General features: G+C 34.3%; 1 protein-coding gene across 1 annotated transcript in view; it reads right to left on the minus strand.

Moving 5' to 3' along the window:
• The window catches only part of PHF3 (PHD finger protein 3), a 91,795-nt gene that overhangs the window by 19,985 nt on the left and 48,907 nt on the right, over positions 1 to 22,903 (minus strand). Inside the window, exons 2-8 of the mRNA XM_042783054.1 lie at positions 21,636 to 21,797; positions 15,767 to 17,546; positions 9,507 to 9,816; positions 7,252 to 7,435; positions 3,670 to 3,820; positions 3,433 to 3,589; positions 1,108 to 1,224 (exon numbers count right to left, since the gene is read on the minus strand). Of these exons, the coding sequence (XP_042638988.1) occupies positions 1,108 to 1,224; positions 3,433 to 3,589; positions 3,670 to 3,820; positions 7,252 to 7,435; positions 9,507 to 9,816; positions 15,767 to 17,546; positions 21,636 to 21,797 (2,861 nt within the window). The remainder of the gene's footprint in view (positions 1 to 1,107; positions 1,225 to 3,432; positions 3,590 to 3,669; positions 3,821 to 7,251; positions 7,436 to 9,506; positions 9,817 to 15,766; positions 17,547 to 21,635; positions 21,798 to 22,903) is intronic.

Raw genomic sequence — 22,903 nt, forward strand, 5'->3', positions numbered from 1 at the left:
AATCCTAATAAAAAAAAAAAAAAAAAGAAAAAAATCAAGGACATGGCCTAAAAGAAATATAGGCTAGTCTTTAACATAGAGGAGTTTGTAGGCAGTTTCAAAGCAGAAATGAGACATGTTCATATTTGGGGTTATGGAGGGAAAGAAAAGGTGGTAACACAGTTTTCAAAAGAGAAGATATACAAGGTGAAGATAAGGAATATGTGAATACTGTGCTTCAAACTATACTTGGCACAGGATCTACATTGAGGATCAATGCCTGAGATGCACGTAAGGATTATGAACAAAAGAATTAGGTAAAATAATATAAAGTTAATGTGAAATATAATGTCAGGGTTCAATAACCAGTATTTTCTAGAATAAAAGGCTAATATTCTGAGGTAACTGTAATAAAATTATCAGATAATATGGCTATCACACTATGATAATAACTATAAGTCACATATCCCATAATCTTCAGATACTTCAAGTTCATAATCCCCAAATGAAAACTCCTGGCATCAATGACTTTCAAATTCTTTTGGTTTTAAAAATGCCACAGTTACACATGTAACATATTATTTTCATAACACTAACAGCACTCATAATTAAACACCCATTTTTTCTATAAATATGGTGATTCATACAGATCAGGTCAGGTTTTATCAACAAATAAATTACCAAAAAAAAACCCTTATTTTTCAAAGCTTTTGCATTCAAAATTATAAGGAAATTGTAAATGTACGTAAATTTTCATTCTACGACTCTATATATTACCAATATTTATAATGCCTTCAAACTGTGCTTCTGAAAAGAAAGGTGTGATTAAGGAAAAATGGTAATCTTTTTCTTCATCCTTATAATTTATAAAATACATTAACAAAACACAAGGTCATTCAGTAACTTGACAATGGGAGGGAATAAGAGAAGAGCTGCACAGATCTGGAAATACAGAAGAATTTAAAACTAGAGGAATGGAGGTTAAGTAAACAAAACAGAAGCAGCACAGAAAAAAAAAATCTGGGTTACTGTGCAATCTGTGCTGAATTACCTCTGTAAAATTTTCCCCCTATGGCTAAAAAATATGGGTTTTGATATAGCCAAATGCATATTCACAGATAATCTTACATGTCTGTTTTCTCTTCGTCTCCAAGCAGCTAACTCTTTAGAAGCTAGTTCTTCAGGACTCATTCTTATAAGATGATCTGGGGTTACTTCTCCTTTCAGTACTTTTTTAAATAATATCTGGAAATGTTTAAAAATGGGGAGAAAAGGAGAGATAAAGATTTAAGAAAAAGAAGATGAACTACTATAGAGGAACTTGTAATAATAAAAACCTAATTTTCAAACCTGATTTACAGACGTTCAATATTTCATATATTACCTACTACACAAAGAATAAATGACAGTCTTGAATTCCAAGAAGTTATATCATGTCAGACAAGCAAAGCATCTATTTCATTTTAAAAAAATCAACACATAATGGAAAATCATGTACAGCAGAACCATGATAATAGCTAATCAAAAGTTCTACTAAGCCTGGGACAGACTCTGACCATCATAATAGACAGCCTACAATACAGCAAGGCATTGCATAAAACAGCTCTACCAAATGTAATGCCTTTTCATATTTTTAAGATTTTATGTGTTCAAAGGGGATATTGGAGGGGATTCCAGAGCAAAGAACCAACTGCAGGAAAAAAATCTAAACGAAGTCAGTCCTTATATGCTCACTGAAGAAAAGCTTACAAGTTATGTAATCAAGAAGTATCTGATTCTATGGGACCATGATGGCAGATACTGCACAATGTATTCTTAAGCTTTTGTTGCTAGGTGCCATAAAGTCAGTTCCTACCCAGCAAAACCTATGTACAACAGAACAAGGAACTGCCTGGTCCTGTGCCATCCTTGTCAATAAGCCCACTGTGTCAATGCACCTTCTTCAGGGTCTTCCTCTTTTTTTGCGGACCCTCTACTAAGCATTATGCCTTCTCCAGGGACTGGTCCCTCCTGATAGTTTTTCTTCAGTAGCTGTACCAAACAAGCCAAACCTACCTTCATCGAGTCGATTCCAACTTACAGCAACCCTACAAGACAGGGGAGAACTGCCCCGAAGTGTTTCCAAGGCTATCAATCTTTATGGAAACACATTGCCTCACCTTTCTCCCATACAGTGGCTAGAGGGTTTGAACTGGTGATCATTCAGTTAGCAGCTGAATGCTTTGACTAATGCATCACCAGAGCTCCTCAAGTAGCTGTAAGCACACTTCAAAAAATTACCTCATATTGCATACCATAGCAAGTATCATTATATAAACAAATTTATGTCACTTATGTGAAAACTTTGTATTACTGAAGCAACTATGACAGAAATTTGCATCTAATTATATCTAACTATCACTTGAGTCATCTGTAGTAAAACCTCTGTTGGACTCAGGTCAAATTTACACCAAAGGGATCATGTCACACTCTGAACTTTTAAAATGCTCAATGGCATCAGTTTTGTTTAGTGCACTACTCAGACATACTTTTGGTTCAGGTATGCACATGTGCCCAAACATGTGGACACACACACACAGCTTTTAGATTTCACTAAGTCACAAGAAATTTCAGGAAAGATTGGGGGTTCAATTAATGTTTCCTCTACTGCTGAAAGATATTTAGAACTAAAGTTATATTCAATTTAGTAAAAATGCTTTAGTTTTCCTTTTCATCTAACTGAATTAATTTTAATTCAGCTCTATATTCAGACTTAAATCAAAAGTAATAATATTATTATGAATTTTGGTATAATAGAGCTTTTGATAATGCATAGGTTAAGATATACATTCCTTACTTATCAACATGGTTAGGTTCCAGAGACCAGGTCAGTATGTGAAAATAGAGGTTGACCACATAAGATCACAACATGGAGGATGACCATATCATTATATAACTGCCAAATTTCATCATTGCATAACTACTACACCACTGTAAATCATGGCCCAGGCAAACTGACAAATAACCTTAACCATCACACTCAATGTTACTCTCAGTTTGCACATCACGTTTTTTACTGCCAGACATAATGCTGTTAATGCACAAAATAGTCAAATAGTAGAATTTTTGCTATTGTCATAAATGCAAAATGCTGGATAACAAGATAGTTGCTAAGTGAGGAGTAAGTTTAACAAAAGGGACAATAAAGAATAGAGAATTCACACAAATCAAGTTAAGATGTATTTAATACTTAAATTAGACCCATTCTCTAACACCACTCACTACTATGCAGAATTCAGTCAGGTCAGCAGCAAAAGGACTTTATTAAAATGACATGTTCTAATTCAAAAGGCAATTCTATGGTTTCACCCCAAAAAATAAATTATAGATCTATTATATTACATTCTTGGATCCCTTTGCATTCAGGGAAGTTTCAAGTATAAATATCCATAGAAATGAATAAAACATACTTACATTGTTCTTAGGATCTTTCAGATTAAACATCAAACTTCTGTATTTGTTCTTATATTTAGCATCTGTGTCCCGAAAGAAAGAGAAAAGCTCTTTTTCAATTTTCGTGGCAACTTTTGCAGCCTTTTCCTCTGGTATCTTCAAATTTGATTCTGTAAGTCTTAAAATTAAAACAATTCAATTACTTTTCAAACACTTGAAGAGGATATTATTCAATCCTAGTCAACAGTAGTTTGTTACCTTTTCATCAGAATGTCTTTGAGAGAATGTCTGACACTCTGTCTGATCTGATCTGCCGAAGGTTTGGAAGCAGAAGCGGCAGGCGGATGCGCATTGGGCACTCCCCCTTTATCAACTTTCTTCTTTTTCATCTCTTGCTTCTCATGAGCACCTAATTCAAATAAGTGTCAAACTTAAGAAATTGTTTATAAAAAGTTATTTTTCCATTATACTACATGAGTAAGTTATAAATAAAATTGACTAAGTCACTAGAAAGTGGCCCTACAGCTATAACGTATATACTTTTTTTTTTCCCCCATTTTAGGTAACAACTTTCAGAGATGGTTACTTTTCAGATATATTTATTAACTTTTTTTAAAAAGCTATTTAGAAAATCTCATCCGAACTTTTTATTATTTGGGCAGATAACTTCATGACCTTACTAATATCCACAAAATGTATGACTCTCCTGTGGTTTAAATGTGGTTAACGTTATTGAGTGTTAAACTTCTCTAATGATATTTTTTTATTCCGTAATCACTAATTCCTGAGCATCTCCAAATTCTCAGTATCAAACATCCCACTACTCTACTACTATCTGCTATTATCATACTACATCATTTATTCTAAAATTCTCATTCTAACGTTTACATTTATCATTTTAACCATTTTCATGTTCTCATTTATCCACATACTCAATTCTGATTAGACAATCCAACACTATTACCACTTCCTTGCATCCTTTAACACCTTTAATTTGCTCTACCTTAAATATCTGTGTTGGAAAAACCATAAACATGGTGAAAGTCAACTTTCATGCTTCACCCAAATAGTCTACAAATAGCTGCAGGTGTATGGAGAAAAACAAACACTGGTGCCAACAGATCTCACTTAAATGTATAACCATAAATCTCAAGTAAGTACCTCAATTTGCTGCTCCAATCTTATTAAATTTTCCTAGTAAATTTGTTCTTCCCCCTTTCGAACCTATCTACTGCATACTTTTTTTTCCCTCTTTTCCCAAACGAAAAATACTTCTTTCTCCAACTTCAACCGTCATTTAATTTTCTCATTTCTTTTTACACTGAGAAAACAGAAATGTCAGCTATCACATCTTCTTGTTACCATAATCTATCTGTATCTGTCTTCCCTCCACATAAAGCCTTCCCTTCTATTACAGCAGATGAACTGGTCCTGTTCTATGACCAAACCTTTCATGTGGTGTGTGCAACTCATCCCATCTTGTGTCTTTGTCGATTTTTTTTCTTTACATCACCTTTCTCTCCTGCATTATAAATTTCTCCCTTTCTAGTGGATCATCCCCATCAGTTTTACAAGCATGCCATAATTATCTCCTTATAAAACATCCCTTGACCCCTATATCCACTTCTGCTACCACATCATTGCCATTCCACTGAACAGTAAAACTCCTTGAAAAAGTTACCTGTAATTGATAACCCACATTTCTTTCCCCTCTATTCTTCCATGACACTAAAACTGGCTTTTGTCCCCATGGTCCCCCAAAACCATTCTAATGAAGTTCACCAATGTTCTCCATTTGCTATGTCACAGATGTGTCAACCTGTGTTCACAATATTAGATGACCAGACAGCATGTGACTCACTTGATCCACCCCCTCCTTGAAACCTGACCTGAATTCTTGGCCATATGATCTCTTGGTTCTCCTCTTACCTCACAGACCACCTTTTCTGACAGTCTCCTTTGCTTGATTCTCTCCCTTTCCCAACTTGTAAATGCCGATGCTCCCCTCAGATTCTGCTTCTATCTCTTCACTACTGAACTCTCTTTATACGTATTTACTTCTACATCCATTATTTTAAATAAAAACTATGCTCTGATCATCTCTAATTTATGTACCAGCCCCCAAAATCTTCTCTGAACACCAGACTTAGCAGCCAAGAGTTTACTCAAACATCTCCATGCGGATGTCTAACAGCCCTACCAATGTTAAATGCCCAAAACATATGTATTTTTTCATTTTCCACCCCAAATCTTCTTTCATTTCTTCTGAACTTAGTAAACAGCACCAACATTTACCCAATTATCCTTAAGATGCTCTTTCCCTCATCTACTTATATCTAATCCATTGGCAAGTTCTGTCAACTCTACTTTAGGAATATATCTGAATTTAACCACTTCCCTCTGCTTCTGTTGTACCTCTGGTCCAAACTACCATTATTTCTTTCCTCTGAAACTACAATAGACTCCAAATTTATCTATCTACTTTCTCTCTCACACATCTACAGTTCAATCTCCAGAGCAATCAGAGTGCAGAAAATCCTCTAAAGACTTCTCATTACATTCAAAATAAAATGTCAATTTCTTGGCATGGCCCAAAAATCCCGCCTAATTTCCTCTGATTTCCTCTTCTACCATTCTATGCATTACCTTCCACTCCCTCCAAAACGATCTTCTTTTCCTCAAATGCTAAGACTATTTCTACTTCAAGGTCTATAAACTTTATGCTCCCTCCCTAGTCCCTCTTCCCCCAAAATTTTACATCCTTTCAAACCTCACCTCACAAGTTACCACCCACTGGGTGCACAAGTGTGCTGTACTCTGATCATCTCCAAAGACACTGTCTCCATAGTTATTAATGGCCGTAACAGCTACTAATGGACACAAGGTATGTGCCTCAGGGGGAGATAATTGCCCTCTAAGAGATCCAAAATTGCCTATGTTAGTAGTATAAAGGAGGAAAGACTGTTCACTGATGCCCTTAAGTCTAGAAGAGCTGATCAGGAGATGGTCACATACCCTGAGCAGGGGACAGGCAATGTGTAGCGTGCTTGCCTGCAGAACCCCCTTCCCCTATTTTCTTTCTGTACATGTTCTTTGATACATGAATACTGCAGCCTGCTAGTATATTAAGCCCAAGAGAGAAGGGCTTCTGGGTTTTTCACCCATGGTGTAAGGTAGGGCACCACCTGAATGCGATCACAACATCCCACCTGGGAATGGTAGCCTAACTTCAGGAAATCTTGGCTGATGATGATGTCTGCTGTGCTACTCACCCCTGTCCCATTTATTCTGTAAGTAATAAACACCTATTGATCACACCATTACAAGTGTGGTCTGTGCTCTACTCCAAATGGTTCTTCACACTAAGCCCTTGTAAACTCAGTACAATGTACCTCCCTCCATTCCACCTGAAACAGTTTCCACTCCTCTTCCTGATAGTGACAATCCCATTACTCTTTTTCCTCATAATGCCTAAACTCTAAAAATGATGTATCATTCTCTATCAACTTATTGCCTGTCTTCTCCCATTAATATTTAAGTGTCACAAAGCCAAGAACCTTATTTAGTTCACCAGTTAACTCTCAGAATTTAAAGCAATAGTTTTTAATTTCAAGTAAGGTCAATCACCTAAACTGTTTTTATTGCCATTAAAAAAAAAAAATCCCCTAACTATACTAATTCTGTACAGGACATAAAATGCTTGCCTACAGAAGCACCTCTGCCTTTGTTAGCCCCTTCTCCTATTCTCTTTCTGTACATGTTCTTTGACATACGATCACTGTGTGATCATATACATCGTGATCATATACATTAGGTACATAATTATTTTAATCTCACTACCTGGTTTTGAAGTTTTTTCTCCTGTGCAAATAACAGTTGTAGACTCTTTTGCTATTTTTTCACTTTTTTCTTCTGAGGATCTCCGAGGTAAAACTGGTTGCCCCATCTTTCGAACAGGAGCTAGCTGCCATTTTTTAATCTCATTATCTCTACATTCTGATGAGTTTTTGCCTTCACTACATTCCTGGAAAAGAGTATGTAATTCATTAGAAGGAAAACTACTAAATTATCTTTATATGTAAACAAAATTTCAAGGGTATGTAGATGGAAAAAAAAACATACCGAATTAATATTAAAACCAATTAAGGTATCAAACATATTTTATTCTTTAAACCAGCAATGTTTAAAGGATTTTTACAAAGATGTATGATAGCAGCTCTCAATTATCAGCAAAAAAGACTGACCTTTTATTTAACATTAATTTGTCAAGTACCTATTTTCTACAGTACCACAACCAAAAAAAGCCAAACTCACTGCCGCCTAGTCATTTCCATAGAAAACAAATGACGTTTGAAAAGCAGATTCCAAAAATTAAAATCAGACAAGTCCCAATAATATTCAATAGACCATCATCAAAAAGAAGAGGAAGCAGTAATCACTGTGATGAGGCATGCATTAAAAATCAGACTACCCTCATTTTCATTTCGGTTATTACATATTAGATTTGTACAGGAGTTTCTCAAAATATTAACAATCTTAATATTTTTAGTATCTTTTTTGGTACGATGGAGACAACTGAACTGACAATATGATGGTCTACATGGTCAAGGAATTGTATACAAGTGATGATAAATAGTTAACGATAAATAAAAGCTTTCTGAGGCATGCTAAAAACTGTCTTTGAGGTGGCTCTCAGGTCTATATTATCAATTAATTTGATGCTAATTAAAACAACAGATGTAGCAATAGCAAATATCAGAAGAACAGAACTTGATCTTCAAAAACTCTTGGAAGACAGAAAATGTTGACTGGCACGAGGATTTTGGCAAACTGGAGCTTAATCCAGAAGATTAAGTGTCTGAAAGGATTGAGTCTGTAAATGATGTGGAAAACATACTCATGCTCTTCAATATTAATTACCTTGCCTATTTAGGGAGCTCTGGTAGCATAGTGGCTAAGACACTTGCCTGCTAACCAGACGGCTGGTGGTTCAAACCCACCAGCCACTCCTCGGAAGGAAGGTTGGGCAATCCTACTTCCGTAGTGATACTGCCTCGGAAACCCAAGGAGGGGTCGCTATGAGTCAGGTTTGACTCGACGGCACATAACAACAACAACAATTTATTCAGGAGACTTCAGAAAACTAAAAAAGTTTTCAGCTATGCAACTTTCAGTTCAAACTGAAGAACTTTCCAACAAATACAGCTGCTTGGAAATTAAGACGTATGTATTACCGTGCAATGCCTTTTAAATAGAATCTAGGTCATCACTTACTAGAAATGCTATATAGCATATTAATGAATCAGAACGTTTGGGCAAAAGATTTGTAAATTCCTTCCAACTCTGAAATTCATGTTGTCGTCTGGAGTACAATACTTGTATATCTACATACATTTATTGTCACTGTATTTCTTTCCTAGCACTAATCTTTAATCACTCTAACTATACAAGAACAATGATTATAAAAGTCATAGATAATAAAAGGTAGACAATGAAAATAAAGAAAATTTTATCCCATGAAGTGCCTGTTCTTTATATTTTTCTCTTATTAGAGACTAAATATCTTGAAATTTCAATTTAGAAAATACTTTTGAAGAATGGTTAAAAATACAAAACCACGGAAAAGTGACAACTTTAAAAGTCTACATTTTAAGAAAAAAATTATGAGGTGAAGACACAAAGCAAACACTGGAACAATGATCAAAAGAGTTAAGATTATTTTTCCTTACAGAGAAAACAGCTTTCCCACTTGAAAATATTAAGAACTGGTAGAGATTTACAGGCTATAAACCTTTCTGAAAAACTTATCAGTAAGTACAATTTATATTTAATTCCATAAGGTCACACACAAATATTATACACAAAGCAAATCCAAGAAACTAAACAGCACAAGAACGTAAGACCTGACTATTCTGCAAGTATCACCATGAGTTTCATCAGAATTACCAAAAAATTCAAAATAAAAACCCGTGAATTTTTACGGAAAAATAAATTTGAAAATGCAGTGGAACAGTGAAACCTAAAGAAAAATTTCAAAATTCTCATACAGTATATATGAAGTGCTTAAAAATAAAAGAACACATTCATGAGCTTACCCGTTTTAAAATTCTGACCTTGTGCTTCACTGTATCATCTATGTATTTGTTTTTTTCATTTGCTGATGTGTGCTTTGATAACCCAAGCTTTTCATACTCCATTGTTTTATCTTCACTATGAATTTCAACTTTAGCTTGGTTTTCCAAAATATCTGGATCTAATATTTCAGTCTTTTTATCTTCTTCAGCACAACATTTCACACACACATACTCTTTGTCTTCCTCTCCCATTTGTTGTGCTTGGGAAAGACTTAACCCAACACAATCACCATGAAACCAGTCGTCACATCTCCCACAGCCAACCATAAACCTGGAGGTGGGGGGAAAGAAACTTTGATTTGATACAGCTTTTTAAAAGCCATTGCCAAAGTACATCTAAATAAAGTTTACAATACTTGATTTTGTGAGATCCTCTGTTTTCCAAGTTTACCCATTCCATAAGTTCAAAGAACAGCTTTCAATAAAAAGAATATTCTATACAAATAGAATTTTAAGATTTCAAACTATTTCTCCTCTGGTATGAATATACAGAAAAAATAAAAATCAAACAAAAACCCACAAGGATGACAACAAAGGGCAATAACCAAACTATAGAATAACAATTCCCCATTAAGATGATCTCTGTGATAATCTGATAACAGACAATCCATTAAAGTTACAGCTATATTACTACACAGACCTAAAATCCTATATGAAACATAGGGGAGAACCATTTAGCCAGCAAATCATTTTAAATGACTGAAAAACTCCAAAAACAGTACCAATTAAAAAAAAAAAAGTTACTCAAAACCTTAACTATTAAATATCTTAACTACATATTTTTTAAGCTCAAAACATTGATTCAGAAATTCTCAATGATCCAACTGAAAACTCTGTACTTTTGAGTGTGAAGAATTTCTTACTGTTAATAATGTGTTTTAGATAATAAACTTGTGTTTCCAAACAAAGATCAGTACCTTAACATGAAGATACAAATATTCAGGTTGAATTTTTAAAAACTTATCAGTAAAGTCTGAAACAATCCTATTAAAAAATTTCCCCTTACTGCACTTTATCTAAGAATTAATTTCACTAACCAATAGCAACAGAACAAAGACGAAAGATTTGTAACTCTAAAATGCTTGTTTTTCTTAGAATGAGTACTCAGAATTCTTTTGAATGGCAAATCAGATTACATAAAATGGTAATTTAAGAATTTAATACACTTTTAAACTGTTAAGAAACTATAAAATTCATTTAAAATAAAAACATTTAACATTTTCAGTTTTCTTTCTTTGGGCTGGCAATTCATGGAACGTTTAAAAAGATTACGATAAAAAGATTTAAGTATACATATTCCTTATTAAAGGAGACATTGTGCTACTGATTTAGATGATACTGCATAAGCAGTGTCAAAACTCCCTTTAATAAGCTGTGGTCCAGTAGGAAGGATGTTAAAGGTAATATACTCGATGATATAGCCACTCTCCCTAAATATCAGGAGAGGTGTTCTAATAGTGGAACTATAAAAATTAGAACGTGAGTTTCAATTCTTAAGAGTGTCTTTAAAAAAAGGCACACACAACACTTCACTCCTGAAGAGCAGTAATTTCTTCTCTTCTTTCTAGCATACCGAACAACTGGCTGTGCATTAAGGAGACTCAACTTCTTTGTACCTACACATCATTCTTTACCCCGTGATGCCTTTGCTCTCTTTACAAACCCCCATCACCCCAATGATTCATAATCTACAAGCCTGATAAACGTTCAATGTCATTTTGCTTGCAGCACAGAAATGGTTTCTCATGGTTTGGGAAGATTTTTGATGGGTCTGTAACACTTCAAGGACACAGATCTTCAAGCCAACAGGAAAAAAAAGGTTTGAATAATGCAGTGCTTAAAAAGTGCTTCCATTTCAGGTTGCAAAGAAACAAAAACTGCTATTTCTTAAAAGCAACCATCTAATTAGAATGTCTTCAAAATACTGAAGGAAAGCTAGCAGCGATTTCCTTTTAACCTCCCTTAGTCTCACTTTAGGAGCTCTGGTGGCGTAGTGTCTAAGGCATTTGACTGCCAACCAGAAGGCTGGTGGTTCAAACCCACCAGCCACTCCTCAGAAGGACGATGGGGCAATCTACTTCTGCAGTGATCCTGCCTCAGAAACCCAAGGAGGAGTTGCTATGAGTCAGATCCGACTCCACAGCAGTGAGTTTGTCTCAATAAGGAATTGCTTAATTAAAAACGTGTACTATACTTTCGCCCCAAAGACATATATAAATGTCAAATCCTAAAGGAGATCTTAAGGATTTTTTAAATTTTTATTTGACGAGGGAAGAGTGGTTTCACTTGTGAAATTTATCAATTACTTCACCATGCCTCATTTTATTTTGGCTATGTCTCCCCTGGACTTTAAAGACTCTGAAAAGCACATTTCTAGTACCATCTACAGATGTGCATTAAAATACATTTTATGTAAGAGATAAGCAGTCAACATTTCCTGAAAAATCAAGGGGGTATTAAAAAATTTCACATCCTAGGGAATACTGTATTTTACTTTAAAATGAATGTAACTGATGTTAAGTATGGATCATTTTTAGATATAAAACAGGAGTAATATGAACTTAATAAATCATTTTAAAAGAAAGATGGCCTACCACAAAAAATTAAATTTCTTTCCATGTTGTTTTTCATGCTTTAAAAACATATGGGCTATAATGCTAACTGAATTACTGTCCCACTTTCTATCTTGTTATTGAACTTCTCCTTACTAATAGGCAAAAATCATTTAAGGAAAATACTAAATAACCTGCATGTTCTATTTTCTTTCACTAAAAACACATGTTATGTAGACTTTGGCTCTTTCAATTAATCAAAACAGAGCAGTATGAATGCGTTAATTGAAAAATTCAACAACATATTCTCCTAGTGTTACATATTCATATAAAATTAAAATTAAAATCCTAAGACTATGAAAAATTAATTTAAAATTCTAATCTTAACTTTGTATAAGCCAAAAATTGTTCTTAGAAAATTTTCAATTTCTTCAAAATAAGCTAGAGGCAACATTAAGAACTCCTGTTCTTTGCTACCTCATTTCACAAATTCATGTTATAGGCAAAATGGTAGCTGTTGTAAGACAGGCCTTCAATTTTGGTGTTTTCCTTTAAATGACCGTATAGGCCCATGTTGTTGTAAATGTGTATGTACTCACTTTTTTCCCAAGATGAAAGGGTTCTATTCCAAGAAACATTAAATCGTTTTAATGTCACTAATCTAAATCTGCTCGGAAGGAAGGTTGGGCAATCCTACTTCCATAGTGTTACTGCCTCGGAAACCCAAGGAGGGGTCGCTATGAGTCGGGGCTGACTCAACGGCAAAATAACAACAACAATCTAAATCTGAAGAGCTCTGGCAGCACAGTGCCTGACATCTGACTGCTAACCAGAAGGTTGGTGGTTCAAACCCAACAGCCACTCCATGGAAGCAAGACTGGGCAACCTACTTCTGTAAAGATTTACCACCTCGGAAACCCAATGGAGGTCACTATGAGTCAAATCAACTCGATGAAAGTGGGTATGGTTTGTTTTTTTGGAATCTAAATCTGCAAAGAGAAACTGTCTATAGAACTCTTATGATACTGAGAACAATCATTTTTTTCTAGAATAATTCTTGGTTAAGCATAAAATGATGAATTGATTCTGCTAGGGAGGTTTATTTTGTTTTGTTAATTTCATCCACTATGCTAATCTTCTATAACTACATCAAGAAACTGTATTGTAAACCAAAGACACAAAAAGCTCTTTTGGGAAGACAAGGAAATAATAGAAACCACAAGACGATAATATGAAAAGGCTAAGACATCTTTCTTCCAAAATGCCAACTGGCTTATGTTTTTTAAAAGTTCAACTACACTCATTATTTCAAAAAGAAAAATTATGTGGTCCAGTTTTTAAAAAACTAATGTAGCTTTGTTGTAAAGCTGAAATAAAGAAAACAAACAGATGCAAAACAGCATGGCCTATAAATTATGAAAGTCAATACTTAATGTCTTTTGTGATATGTACATATCTGCTATGGTCAAATATATGTAGCCAGTTTATGAATAAATCCATATGACAAAATGTAATTTTCAACTGGATGCACATGCAAGGAAGCTACACTCAACTGCAATACATGTAAAATGCAGAAAAGTTAAAACAGCTTTTCAGACACAAAGCTGAGTCAGTGCTAGGAAGTATGTCATATTAACAAATAGCTTTCAGTGTGGCTAGTGCATGAGATGAAAGATAGTTCCATCCTATAAATTTATATTCTTAACGCATGGATTAAAATAGAATTCCAAGCTGCATGTCAAATATGTATTTTTTAAATCAATTCCATGTATATATAAGAACAATGTATCAAAGAAGTAGTAATGGATAGCAAATATGTAAAGAAAAAAAAATCAATCAATTACTTAAGCTTCTTTATTCACAAAACTGAAGTGATATTATATGTTGCTTCCAAAACTGACCATTTCCAATAATATTATACATTACCCAGGTCAAGATACAGGGTGAACTCAAATCTCCTGCACAGCTAACATTCTAAGTCATTTTCCAGATGGGAGCAAAGAAACTACAGATTTTATAGAATAGATACAAAAGGAGGTACTTGGCAAATATTGTATGAGACATAACACCTAATCTTCATTTTAGAAAAATTACTGATGTTGGTGAACTGACAGCCATAAAAGAGCCTAGTCACAATATTGAAGACTGGGCGATCAGAATACAAGTTTATCTACAAAAAGCTACAGTATAAAATAATACGGTTCCCAAATCCATACCAGTTTAATTTTACAAACTCACTCATTTTAAGGCTCTTACTCCATTTCTCTGAACAACCGTCAGTATGATTTTTTTTTTTTTTTTTAAATTCTGGCACAGAGAAAAGGGCTGGCTTATAAGAGCAGTAAAGAGCACGTCCACCTTTAATTGACTTAGGCCAGCCCCTACAGTTAGAATAGTTGAATAAGGTGTTTTAAATCAAAAGCCAGAGAGATTTTCTAAGGGAGGGCAAATGCAACACTGTATTCCCATGTCACAATCTGTAAAAAATTGGATCATGTTCTGTTACAAAGTAACCTCTGATGATAAAAATAAACCATGGCTTGAATCACAAAAAAAGAAACCTTTTGACATAAACCTCAGGTTATTTTTGACAAAACAGCCCCCAACATTTCCCACCCATTCTCCCAATTTCAGCCCTACCACTAAAACAATGTTTGACATTACACTTTACTAAACTGTCCCTCCCTAAAGAGAACCATGAAATATAATCTGATATTATTGGAGTAGTCACTCTAACTTTGACTTTTTTGAGTAAGAACAGTATTATAGTATATAAGTTATAACATTCTTTTATTGTATCAGTGTTGATAGAAGCTCCAACAGCAATCTGAACACGTGAACAGGATAATCTTGTAGCTGCAAACTCCACTTCATCTCGTCTCTCTTTTCTTAAAAAGCACAAGTAAATAAAAAATACACTGAGGAGGTCGGGTAAAGGAAATAATTTTATATACAAAACACTGAATCCAAAGGAAAAATGATGAAGGGCACTAACTAAAATCACTTCTAAAATTTTAAAAGCTTGGAATTCACGAGAAATTCTTGAAGTAAGTAATTATTCAAAAATACATGTTTTCACTCTGTTCCATGTTACATACAAATTCCACTTGGGTAATCTAACAATTATCTTAGCTATCAAATTTCAAGGTCAAATTTGATAGTTAGGAAGTGGTGACATTAAGGCCTATTATGTGTGCTTCTTCCAAAAAAAAAAAAAAAAAGAAAACCAACAAATCCTTCAAAAAAAAGTTTTCCATTATGACCGTTATACTTTTATTACTAGTTCTTTTCAAATCAAATAAAATTATATAACTTACAGCCCCATAGAAGTGTAATATTTCTTTGTGTAGCACGAAGTTTTTGTGTTTTCAGATGCAACGACTAAATTACACTAACTGGTTACAAAGACAAAACATTTTCATATATACCCGTTGATGGTCAAACTATGTTTTACAAAATGTTCTACAATGATGTATTTGCAAATTCAGTGGCTCCATCTTTCTATCATTTATCCAGAACTGATGAATGGGGGGATTTATTTTTGCAAAAGTCTTTGGATGGTAAGTAATTTATTTTCTCATGTAAAAAAATTCTCACATTAACCACACCCCAAAGAAAGCAATTTCTTTTAAATGTATACACATCACGCATACACACACACACACACACCTGTTGCCATGTGGTTTTTTGCAAAAACCACACTGCTTGCTGGGAGTCCACATATATTTGCTTTCAAATGTGGAACAATGATCTGAGCCTTCTCTTTTAACAGTAGCTATGTTGTCTGGAATGAACAATGGTGGCTCATCCAAAGAAAAACTTTTGCTGCTTCTTCTTTGGCGGGGTTGTAGGTTCTTCTCGTTTTTTTTTAGTTTCAGTTTATCCTCCTCCTTAAAATGTTCTATACCTACATGTTCAAGCTCTTCTTTCACGTGACTACTAGTTTTCATTGCTAGGAACTGCTGCTGGGGCTTATGGCACTGTTTTTGGCTGGAATGTAATGAATGTCCAGTTTGTGCTGGATGATGAGATTCTTTAGAGCAAGCAGGATGACTATGAGGCTTATCACTGAAAGAATGAGTTAAGGGTTTAGAGATCTGCACTAAATTTTGATCCTGTGATGTTTTTTTAAATACCAAATGAGCTTGGTTTTTCATAGATTTAACCCCAGAATTGCTACTCTGAATCTTTAAATCCTTATCAACTTGTTTTTTTCTCACTTTGACTGGCCTATGAAAACTCTGCTGAGATTCTGGTCCATCAGCATTTCGTTTCACACTTTTAACATTGACTTTGTTTTTGTTAGGCATTACTTCAAGCTTTGGTGCAACAATTTTTTTCAGAGTATCTGTGGTCATGTTTTGCTTAGAATGAATTACAGGTTTTATATGTTTGGGTTTCATGTTCTTTGACTCTAAGCAAGAAACACCACTTGAATGGCTGTTTATATCATCCTGAAGGTTTGCTGCTTCATTGGGTTCTGTTTTAATACTTTGAACGTGCTCTTTCAAATTTTGGTCAGGAGCACCACAAACAGCACTTTCTAAAATATTATTTTCTGGCTCAAAAGCAGTAGTATCAACAGTCTGTAAGTCTGATTTATTTAGCTCAGTACTCTGCAACTGCTTCTCATTATACTCTGTGTCTTTACAATAACCCAATGGTTCTATTTTATTTCTTAGAAGGGGATTCTTAGCTGTATCAGCAACTTCCACGGTATTCAAATCCAAGTTACATTCAGTGGCCGCACCAACAGAAGTAGACAACTCTTCAAGGTTCTTTTCTGTCTTATCTGGATTTGTACAAGCAGTATCACCAGAGAGAGCAGCAGCAGATCCAGGCTGCTCAACAATCTGGTCATCCTCATGGGGTAAGTTTACTGTCCCCTTTGATTCTTGTTCAATTTTTCCCTTTGCCCTCATTTCTTCAACAACAGTCTCATCCATTTTATCTGAAATGGAGTCATTTTGTTCATGTTCTTCTTTATCTGAAAATTTAAACAATGGGTTACTAACAGTCTTGATTTTACATTCCATCAGAGCTTCATTTTTCTTTTCTTCAATACTGACACAAGTCTCTGAAAGGAGTGGACAACTTAATTCATGAGATGGCACATCTGCTTCTCCCTGATTATTACACTTATGCTTAGAATCTAGTTCAGCTTCATCCTTCATTTCAAGACAAGATGACACTGAAGCATTACTTGAAGACACTGATACTTCTGGTACCACTTCAATTTGTCCAATATGCCGACTGCTCCTTCTGCTGTCTTTATGATACTCAGGTTTCAATGATGTACAAACTTCTTCTTTAATCTGACACCTTTCTGGTTGTCTTACCCCTGTTTTAGGGGAAGATACTGTCTTCCCAGATGCTTTTTTTGTGCTACTTAAAGGTGCTGCATTTGAACGCTTGGCAATAGTGCTTTGTCGCAAACTTCTTACTTGTTCTATCACAAGGAAAAAAAAAAAATAAATAAAAATAACTTAGCTATTTTGCCATGTGTTTTTATTTCAATACAAATTAGAGCATATCACTTCTTTATTCTGAGCTATATAGAATATATTTTGCTCATTTCAATGAAAATGCACTGGTATGTACTGAATCACTCATGACAGTGATTGATATGTATGTGTTATATTTTGTATTTATTAAAGTTCTCTGTATACTGTCAGGGGGGAAAAACCTCTATAAAACCCAAGTTGATATTATATCTTACTACAAAACAAGAAAGTTTTAAACCAGGTCTCTTTTTTGTAAGAAGTAAGCTGGCATAAATAAATTAAAAATTAGCTTTCTTTATCATTAAAGCCAATCTTAAGCAAGACTGTCAAACAGTTTTAAACATTAAATATTGTTAAATACATAAAGCCAAACAAATTCAGGAGCCAAAATATTTCTAAACTAAAACCACCTATCATAAATAGGATTTGCATAAGTTTATAGGTACAGCTTCCAAAGAACTCTAATTACTTTATGAATATGCTTCACTTCTATCACCATTTAAGTACTCAAGCTAGTGATCACAGGGAAAAATGGAATGAAGTGTACACTAGATCACCACAAACAGATACCAAAAAAAGAAACGGCAACTAAAAAGCTTTAAACCAAGAAAATGACCATAAGAGAAAACAAAGAAAGTATGGAAATAATTTAATTAAACTTCCTACTTTTAACAGTATTCTTAACAAAGAATCTATTAAATGTATTTCCTCCTTTCCTTATCCTGATACATATATAGGAGAAAGAAAACACAGAGTAAAAATAAAGTAGGAAAAAACAGTTGAACAACTCACTAATTAGAAAAACTGCTCACAAACTAAAATACAAATACGAAGTTGTTCCAAGACTATGTACACCCAACGTTCCTAAATCAATTCCACATTTGAAACTATAATTAAAAAAAAAAAAGTAAAAACCCTATTTTATCTACCAAAATTAAGAGTATTTCTCTGGTTTGTCATTTATTATGAGAAACTTACAGTACCATACATCCTCATTTGCCTGGAACAGTCCCAGGTAATGTTTGAAATTCTAATTAATAGCACCCTTTCACTCTCAAAAGTGTCCAGTTTGGACAATAAATTATATGGTTGTCCTAATCTTAAGAAACTGTTCTAATTCCACCGGGACTTAGCCCATTAGATATTCAACAACTTTTTAAAATTACTTAGTGAATTATGAACTGTTATCACATGCTCAGATGTAGGATATTAACATTTTTAAAGTAACTAAAACGTAAATGAAGATTATCAATATTTACATGATTTTTAAAGCTTTGAAGACAGTGTGCAATAAATTCACAGTTCTACTTTGTTCATCAGCCTGGAAATAAAGGAAGAGCTTTGAACACCCCTTGCTAAAATGACAAACGAACAGCCTATTCAACTGCTTTTTCCAATAGTAATTAATTTACTGAGTAAAGGATAAAGTCATTTTTTTCTCTTCTGAATATAAACTGCATTAGTTTGAAGCCTGACAGCATGGGCTCAAAATTATCACTATTTGTGTATAATGTTCACTCTATTTATTTCCTTTCTCAAAGTCACAATTAGATACCAAATGCATCTAAGTTTTTCATTTCTAGAAACTTCACTAAAGCTACAGTAGAAGGTTCTCTTGAAAAGAGGTATTTTCCAAAAAGAAAAGGAGAACAAGATAGAGTAAATAGTGACAAATTTTGGAAGTCAAATAACAGATCGTCAAGATGTAACTGATGTAGGAGATTCAAATGACGCATAAACACTAAACAGGTGGTGTGGCAAGAACCAGCACCATTAACACCACAGAATCCTCAAAAATTTAGGAATAGGAAGCCCCAAATGCTTCTGAAGGGGGGATAAAGGCAGACAGTTAAAAGGAGGATGGATTGAAAGTTATTTAACGAACTGTTAGATCTCTAGATCCCTCTCACCCACTCCACCTGTTGAACAACTTCTCTTCCACAGTCCAACCCAAGACGGGAGGCTTATTCTCTAGAAAAAGTAACACCAGCGTTTCTAGACTAGGAAACAACAGGCACAGTTGAGAATGGCAGTAAAGTATACAAAAATTTTTGAGATTAATGAATTTGTATAATCAGACAGCAGAGATGCCCCCAGATAGTTTTCCTCAATAACTCTCAGAACAAGTAAGTAATTTATTGTTCACTTAATAGCAATCTAATGAGCTTAACATCAGAGGTCCCCATGTTGCCCCCTCAAAAAAAGTGCAGCCACATCACCAAACTATGAAGTTCATAACTGATAAAGCCCAATCCATATAATACTTAGAGATTCCTAAGTTTTAGTTCCTACCCTTAAACATTGGCTAACAACAAAGAAGCAGGTATTTTGGAAAGTACTTAATATGAAGGATGGAAGTCAGGAAACAATTTAAAAAAAAAAAAAAAAGTACAACATGGAGTAAAGAGAAACATTGAAAGTAAATTAAAATACCATGGCATCTTAAGAAACAAAAGATAATGATCCATGAAACAAGAACAAGATGACATAAAAATAAACCACCCCCCTCCCAAAAAAAGAACATCTATAAATTAGAAATGCAAAACTTGATAGAAAGGTTGGAGGATAAAGATGAAAAAATTTCAGTAGGTAGAGCAAAAAGACAAAAAGATGAAAGAAGCAAATAAAGAAAGTCAGAGGGGCAGTCCATGTTAGCAAACATGTGAATAAGAGGAGCTCCAGAAAGCAAGAGCTGATAAAATAAAGAGGGGGAATCATCTATGAAATAATTCAATATTTTCCCAGAATCAAACAATGATAGTTTTCAAACTAAAAGGGCCTACCGAGTACCCAGCTCAATACACAAAATATATGCACACCAAGATACATTATCATGAACTATCAAAACACTGGAGCTAAAGGGGAAAATACCACAAACTTTTAGAAAAAAATAGGCAATATAACAAAGGGAAAGGGGTGGGGAAGTGAGAGGAATGATACACCAAACTTAGAAGAATGTAGAACACCACCTTCAAATTTCTGAAGGAAAATGACTTCCAATCTTGAGTTCTATGTCCAACTGGACCATGACTGTAGTGTGAAGATAGATTAACAACATTTGCAGACATGCAAAGTTTCAAAATATATCTCAATGGTCCTTTTTCTCAGGAAGCTACTAGAAGAGATGTGTCATCAAAATGAAGGAATTAAACTAAGAAAGTAGAAATAGAAAATACAACTAAACACAAAGCACAGATTGCTAAGAAGAATGGTAAAGGGAGATCCCTGGATACCAGCTATGTATCAGGCTTAATAGGCTACCACTAACCCACACTGGAGAGAATCAGAAGACTGTAAGAGATACCTCTTCAGTGAAATGAAATTGACAAAATAAATGACAGAATAAACATCATTAGGGAAGATTTAGCTAACTGGAAAAGAAGGTGAAGGATAACTACAACTAAGTACATAGAAAACTAAGCAAATGAAAACCAAAAGCAATTAAATTAGAAAAACAAATGGTAGTAGTACAGGAAAAGAATAGTTTATTACATGACTCCTCTAAAAGCATATATAGTCAAAATATAAATAATTACTACTAATCTAACAAAATATACTGAAAGATGAAAAAATGTACTTCTGTATGACTAGGATAAGAGAGGGAAAGAGTGCTAAATCCTCATCATTCTAGTGAGAAGTTAAGAAATTAATACCTAAACTAGAATAACAGAAAAGTAGCAATAGAGGCATGTTATTTAGAAACATACAAACGAAAAAAAAAAAAAAAACCCTGGAAGATGTAACAGTGGTTTCCTCTGAGGAAGGAAAAATGGGTGGTAAGAACTGAAAACTGGTATTTTCCTTAACAAATATTATAGAAGTAGTCAAATCTTTAAATTACATAAATGCTTAATTTCAATAAAAATTTTGGAATTAATACCAAGGTATTGATATAATCTCCAAATGGATTAGTATCAATAATTCTCACACTAGCAAACATCAAGAAAATATGATCTCTGCTCAGCAAGTATATAACCTAACACATCTGTCCCTACACTTCTGATTTTCTAGCTAGACCTCTTTGGAAGGATTACCTTGTGCCATTAAACGAGGTGATTTTCTTGGTGATCTTACTGAATTTTCTTCTACTTTGTCCCTCAAATTCCTGTTAGGTAAAATCAGTTCTTCTTCATCAATGGTATCATTGCCACTTTCTTTAACAACTCCTTCATCCATAATATCGTCAAGACCAACAACTAGAAAAAAAAAATAACAACAAAAAAATTAATTCTGGGGGGATATGTAGTATTTAAAGGTGGTATAGAAAATATTTTGAGACCATTTTAATGTAATAAATACAATGTGCTGCAAATCTAGGTCTGTTTCTAACGTATATGATGATATTGCCACTACAAAGCTCCCAAATCAATTCAATTTTATAATCGTCTATCTCATGAGGTAGCTAGGTGAAGGAAAGATTAGTTATAATCTTCTTGGTTAAACCTCAACCATCACTCTCACCTATCATTCACTGTCTTTTTGTGAATATCACAGATGACCACACCTAAATCATCCCAATTTTGGTTACAAAAGTACAAAAGAGTTCAGTGTCTTGCAAAGCTTGTGATGCTAGGTTCATACAAGTACCAAAAAAAGTCTAGTTCAAACTGGGATCCTTCATGCTACATGTGAGAGTAAACAATGTGGATATACTTTTGAGTGTATCCACACACATACACAAAAAGAGAAATGAAAAACACAGAAGGAGATTGGGAGAGATATTGTCATAGGAGCTCTGGTGGCCAGTGGTCACAGCATTCAGCTGCTAACCAGAAAGGTGGCAGCTGGAAATCACCAGCTGCTCCACTGGAGGAAAGTGAAGCAATCCGCTTCTGTAAAAACTTACAGTCTAGGAAACCCTATGGAGCAGTTCTACAGTGTCCCATAGGACCCCTATGAGTCACAATCAACTCGATGATAGTGGGTTTAGTTGTTTTAATATTGGTTTCATTTCAGTATAAAACAAATGCCACTAACTAGTCAACATTTACAAGCAATTTTAAAGGTACAACTGTATGAAATTTTATAAAAAAAAGAAGGTAATTATTCTGACCAGAAGGCCTGCATTCAAATCCCTGTTAAGTCATTCAACTTCTCTATTAGGTTCTTTAAAATGAAAGTAACAGTATCTGTCCTATCTAACTTTACAGGGCTATTGTGAGCTCAAATAAGAAGATGCAGAAAAACTCACTTTGTACACTTTAGAGCACTATCCAAATGTTAATGACTACCTTTATCCTGGGATTGTTAGGAACTTTAAGTTATCTAGTCCTCATTTTGTAGTCAAGAACTTCATTTAAAA

This window comes from Orycteropus afer, unplaced genomic scaffold, assembly GCF_000298275.1.
Source record: "Orycteropus afer afer isolate SDZICR_OR568_19922 unplaced genomic scaffold, OryAfe1.0 scaffold00615, whole genome shotgun sequence".
Classification (NCBI taxonomy): Eukaryota; Metazoa; Chordata; class Mammalia; order Tubulidentata; family Orycteropodidae; genus Orycteropus; species Orycteropus afer.